We start from the raw sequence: 5,977 nt of genomic DNA on the forward strand, positions 1-5,977 counted from the left end.
TGTTTGTGGGGGGGGTGTATGGGTGGGGGTGGGGGTGTGGGTGTGGGTGGGTGTGTGTGGATGTGTGGGTGTAGAGAGAAAGAGAGCAGATTGATTGATTGATTGATTGATTGATTTGAAGGCATGGCTTCTGTGACTGTAGAGTCTAGCGCATCCAGAATCTGCAGGGTAGGCTATCAGGCTGGAGACCTGGTCTGCTGGCCAAAGTTCCTCTTCCCCGGGGGAGGCCAGCATTTTCTTTAAGGCCTTCAACTGATTGGATGAGGCCCACCCACATTATGGAGGGTAATCTGCTTTACTCAAAGTCTACTGAGTTCAGTGTTAATCTCATCTTTAAAAAATACCTTCACAGCAACCTCTAGAATGTTTGGCCAAATATCTGGACATTGTTTATTACTTCCCTGTTCCCAGAAGGTCCTGGGAGCAGAGAAGTAAGAAACATTCAGGGCTTAGGCCAAGCAACAGAATGTGGTGTGAAAGGCCAGGAGACATAAAATGAGACATCACCCGATATGTTAGCATACGGCAGCTCTCCTGATCCACAGATTGGAGCTCACAAACCTCATCCCCTTCGTCAGAGCCTCACATCCATAAGCAAGTGACGACAGAGGCTGAGTGGAGGAAAGCCCTTGTCATGCAGTCCTCCATGGCACTGCAGCATTGCTATCTTCAGAGAGATCTTTCAGAGATGAGAGGGCAGTGAAGGGTAAATGAGGTGTGATGGCCTCTGAAGAAGAAAGGAGATGTAGAATACATCTTAGAAATAGCCCACTAAAATGGTTGAGATAAAAGGCTTCCGAGAAGGTATGATTTTCCTGGAAAATCCCCACATGAGGAATAGCTGCTTCTATGGTGGTGCTCAGTACTCAGTACATAGTACTCAGTACCTGAGCATGAATCTCCTCTAAGGAGTTAAGTTCCCAAGCACAGAAGGACTTTCTCTTGAAGTCACTGTTACATCATTCCCCAATAGTATCCACTTATTTGCAGCAAAAGCTCCAGTATTTGAGGCCAAGCTGACTTAAACCTCTAATTAATTAGCATAGGTTAGTTACACCCAATTTGTAGGAAAAAGACACAACTGCATGTAGTAAGAGATTTACTCAAAGCAAAGACTTGTGGGCATTTTTGTGTCCCCTGACACCTTTGCTGGTCTGTTCCCACTTGCAGACTCGCCAGCCTCTGCCCAGGACCTCCTGTCCCGGATCAAACAGGAGGAGAACCCGTGTGTGTGGGATCAGCAGGACTTGGCAGAGAGAGATATTCCAACGGACCCCAATTCAGGTGAGCATGGTGCTCTGGAATATTGGGAGGACAAGGCTGCTGAGTTTTTTATTATTATTGCATGAAATTTGTGTACTGGGGAGGGGATTTCCCTCAACCTGGATTGTGAGAGGGCGCAGGCCAAGCCAAAGGACCCCACCGGTGCACGATCAAGGCCTGGGAGGGACACGGGAGGTTGGCCAGCCAGGGAGGGACTGCGAGAGGGCTCCAGGGCATGTCCTACCCATCTCGCTCAGTCCCAATCTGCTGTACCCCAGCAGCAAGCTAACCTACCAGTCAGAAGTCTACCCCTGGTGGTCAATGCACATCATAGCCACTGGTTGACCGGTCGACTGTCTGCCCCCTGGTGGTCAGTGCATGTCATAGCGAGCGGTTGAGTAGCCTTAGCATGTCATTAGCATATTATGCTTTGATTAGTTGAACAGACGACCAGATGACTGGTCATTTAGCATATTAGGCTTTTATTATATAGCATTTTACAGAGGGAGAGTGAGATAAAAACATCAATGATAAGACAGAATCATCGGCCCTGACCGGTTTGGCTCAGTGGATAGGGCGGCGGCCTGCGGACTCAAGGGTCCTGGGTTCGATTCCGGTCAGGGGCATGTACCTTGGTTGCGGGCACATCCCCAGTGGGGGGTGTGCAGGAGGCAGCTGGTCGATGTTTCTCTCTCATCAATGTTTCTAACTGTCCCTCTCCCTTCCTCTCTGTAAAAAAATCAATTAAATATATTAAAAAAAAAAAAAAAAAAAGACAGAATCATTGATCAGCTGCCTCCTGCATGCTCCCTACTGGGGATTGAGCTGCAACTCAGGCATGTGCTCTGACCCAGGAATCGAGCTGTGACCTCCTGGTTCATAGGTTGCTCAACCACTGAGCCACTCCACCTGGGCTGCAACTTTGTACAGAGTTTAGAAAGTGGAAAGGGTTTTTCTAGAGGAGTCATTAATTGACAATTTACTGTGTTAATGTAACTAATACTAAAATTACTTCAGCACCGGTTTTTAAACAATAAATATAACCAAAAAGGCTTTTAAAAGTTGTGTATATGTCTGTAAATGTATATTTACACTTTCTGGAATTTTTCTTGAGTGAATATAGTTAGATGTCTCCCAGGAAAACTTCTGGGGAGGGTCTAGGCATAAATGAAAACATAAAATAATAATTGGGACGCCCTACCTGCCTTGGGCCTGTGTGTGTGTGTGTGTGTGTGTGTGTGTGTGTGTGTTGACATGTGCTTGCAGACCTGGAGAACTCCAGTGTCATCTCATTTGGTAATTATGACCCCAAAGTTTGACCCTACCCCTGCATACCAGGAAGAGAAGACCAAATCTACAGCTTTACAATGGGGAGGTTGAGAGGCTCCAGGGCAGAAGGGAAAGCCAAGCCTTCCTGATAGAGTGCAGGTCTTATGACGACCTTTGCTCACGGCTTCCACCATCGCTGATCTTTAAGTTCCACCTCTCATCCCTCGGTCCTGTGGGCCTTCAGAGACCAGGCTGCCCTCTGGCTTGTCCTGGACCTACAGGCTGTTCTGGGGCTCAGTGGACATAGTCAGGAGACCTGGGTTCTAATCCTGGCTCTGCCGCCACACACACTTTGGGACAAGCCTCCTCCTCCCTGACCACCGGGAAATGTAGTGAGCACAGTGATATCCCGTTTACGAAGGCATGAGCGGGGAGGACTGCCAGTAAATGAAACTGATACCAAAACCGCCACTTGCCCTGAGAGCTGGAGCTGCAGCCTTTGCATGTGATGGTTTTTGAGCCTTTGATGGGATGCTCAGCAGAAATGAACAGATGCTAAGACTGCCTTCTTTCCACGAACAGAGTCTCTGATCTCAGCACATGACATTTTGTCATGGATCAAGCAGGAGGAGCAGCCGTACCCGTGGGGCCCTCGCGACTCAATGGAAGGAGAGCTGGGATTAGACTCTGGCCCCAGTAAGTGCAGCGTGCGGCGCCCCTGGGGCTCCTGGGTGTTTGTCCAGAGGGATGGCTGCTCCCTCAGCCTACCCCCTGATAAGGCGATGCTCTGTTGGGGCAGGCAGCCTTTCATCAGTCTGTACCAGAGGCAGTCCCCTTTCCTTTTGCAGGCTGGGAGGCATGTTCATTTCCTAGGGCTGTCTTCAAGGCCCACACACGGGGTGGCTTTAAAAAACAGAAATGTGTTGTCTCACAGTTCAGGAGGCCAGGAGTCTGAAGTCAAGTGGTGGGCAGGGCCACACCCTCTCTGAAAGCTTAGGGAATCCTTCCTTGCCTTTCCCAGCCTCTTGTGTTTTGGCAACTTTTGGTGTTGCTGGGCTTGTGAGTGTGTCACCCTAGTCCTCTGTCTTCATGTGGTGTCTGTGTGTTCACCAGGCTCATAAGGACACAGTCATACTGGATCAGGGGCACCCTTCTCCAGTGGGACCTCATCTTAACTAATTCCATTTGCAAGGACCCTATGTCCAAATAAGGTTGAATTCTGAGGTCCTGGGCGTTCAGATTTTTATAGTTTTTGGTGTGGGAGAGGGGAGGGAGGTATAATTTAGCCCATAACAGTAGGAAAAGGAGAGTGGGCTGGGACAGAGCTGACAGGAGTTGATGGCTCACGTCTAGACAGCACTGGCCGGAGCCAGCCCTGAGCTGGCACCCCCGTGTCACTGGTGAAGATCCTGAAGCTCGAGTAGAGAGAGGGGATTCCTCCCACCACCATCACCACCAACAGGTTTCTGACCAAACGTCTCACTCAGTTTGGGTCTCCTGGGCATTTTTTGAAGCTCCACTTATTAACCAGTGACCTTAGGCATATGTTCATGGGGATTTAACACTCTTAGCATCAGGGTAGCGTTCCTTGCCAGACCCAGTACCGTCACCCTCTTCTGGTTGATTGGAATGTGGAATCCATATTCCTGACATCCTCTAAGAGCTTAAAATCCATGTAAGAGCCGAGGACACAAGTCATTCCTGACCTGAAGGGCCATTTCAAACCCAGGTCAGCACATCCCACTCTCTGTGAGACAAACTTAATTCAGAGTGGAGGCCCTTCTGACACAGGAGTGACTTCTCCAGCCTCTTCAGCTGCTTGAGGCCGGACGCAGCAGTGGGTTCCGGTTGCAGGCAGAACAGAGGACAGAGGGTGAGGGGGTTTCACCGTCAGTGACCGCAGCGCTGACCACAGAGCTAAGCTGGGTCGCGAAGGGAGAACAAAGGAGACAAAAGCAGCCCGGTGCTCACACCGTGTTTGTGGAATCGTCAGAGTAGCATTAGGGCTGTTTTGGGTTGGGTTTCTAGGGAAACAGTCCCTGAGATGGAGGTTTAGTGTAAGTGGTTTCCTCGGGGTCCTCTGGGAAACGCCCGGGAAAGAATGGGGGGAGCAGGTTGGGGTAGAAGGAGCAGCGAGGCCACAGCCAGGATCGCAGGCATTGTCCTGGACGTGCTGGCTGAGGCCTGAGCATTACCTCTGCCCTGGCCACTGTCCTATGGAGAGGGCTCTTTGTTGTTTGCTGGTCAGTTGTGATTGGCACAGAGAGGACAGGCTGGGCCCAGTCTGTTTAGGGGTGACATAGAAGGAGAACAGGCTTCAGTCAGATGCTGACGAGCATGGGGGTGGGAGTGTGGCAGATGTGGCCTGAAAAGTCGCCTCCGGGGAGCAGATGGGTCCTGGGAGAGAAAGGGATGCCCACAAGAGGTGGGGGACAGGGTGCAAGCTTCACCTTTATTCTTCTTCCATGGACTGCCCCTGAGTGGGGGAGGGGGACCTCCAGGGGAAAGGATTGCCAGCTGGGGGTTGGGGAGGTGATGGAGGGTAGAGAGATGAAAAGACTCCAGTTTGCAGAGGGAGTAGTTCCTTAGGCGGAATCCTGGGCCAAAGGTCACTGCTCTGATGCTCAGCCTGGACTTTGTGCCTCACGGTACAGGAAAACTGGGAACTTGTCCTTGAGACATGGGGTGCAACGAAAAAGGCATCATTGCAGGATCAAGAACAGGCTTCCTGGGGAGGCGGGCTGGGCAGCCACTTCCACACTGGGGTACGGGGCCCCAGGCACACGTGGTCAGGGTCCAGGTGGGGTCAGGCCTCAGGATGGGACTCACACCAACCCAGCTGACCAGGCTGCTGTACAAGTCGGAGGCAGCTTGCCTGGTAGAAAGATGACTCACCTGTGAGGGTGGGTATGGTCCCAGCTCCCCGCAGCCCATTCCTGTTGGCCTCTAGTCAAGCTTTTCAACTTGAATAAGTTTTGGCAAATTCCCTCCAGTTGAGAGGTTCTCCTCAGGTAAATTAGCCTTGAACATCAGAACACAATTAGGTCTGTCTTATTTCCAGGCAATTCTGCCTTAGAAGGTGACTTCCACATAGCACCCCACCCAGCCCCCAGCATTCTGGATGCATTTCCTGTCCTACCTGCAAGCTACCTGCTCTCCAGCAGGTGGCTTGGGGCAGGTCAGAGGGTCAGGGAGCCCGAGAGCCATATGGAAAGTGACCATTTGCCTTGTTCAATCCCCTCATTTTCCTAGAGAAACCGAGGCCCAGATGGCCTATGACTCCCGTGAAGCCACAGGCAAATTAGTTAAGCACCTGGGCCCCTCGCAGGGACAGTGTGGGGTCCTGGTCAGAGCACTATCAGGGTGTCATTTCTCTGTCTCTTCCTCCCCAGGTGACAACCTGCTGCTGGTGAAGAACCCGGCCCCCGCCCAGCCGCCCCAGCCC

At 51.4% G+C, this 5,977-nt stretch overlaps 1 protein-coding gene across 1 annotated transcript in view; it reads left to right on the forward strand.

The window, feature by feature from the left end:
• ZNF282 (zinc finger protein 282) overlaps positions 1-5,977 on the forward strand; it is a 21,189-nt gene that overhangs the window by 13,588 nt on the left and 1,624 nt on the right. The window contains exons 6-8 of the mRNA XM_014528180.1: positions 1,171-1,284; positions 3,115-3,228; positions 5,925-5,977. Coding sequence (XP_014383666.1) covers positions 1,171-1,284; positions 3,115-3,228; positions 5,925-5,977 — 281 coding nt within the window. The remainder of the gene's footprint in view (positions 1-1,170; positions 1,285-3,114; positions 3,229-5,924) is intronic.

The sequence above is a fragment of the Myotis brandtii genome, unplaced genomic scaffold (genome assembly GCF_000412655.1).
Source record: "Myotis brandtii unplaced genomic scaffold, ASM41265v1 scaffold621, whole genome shotgun sequence".
Lineage (NCBI taxonomy): Eukaryota > Metazoa > Chordata > Mammalia > Chiroptera > Vespertilionidae > Myotis > Myotis brandtii.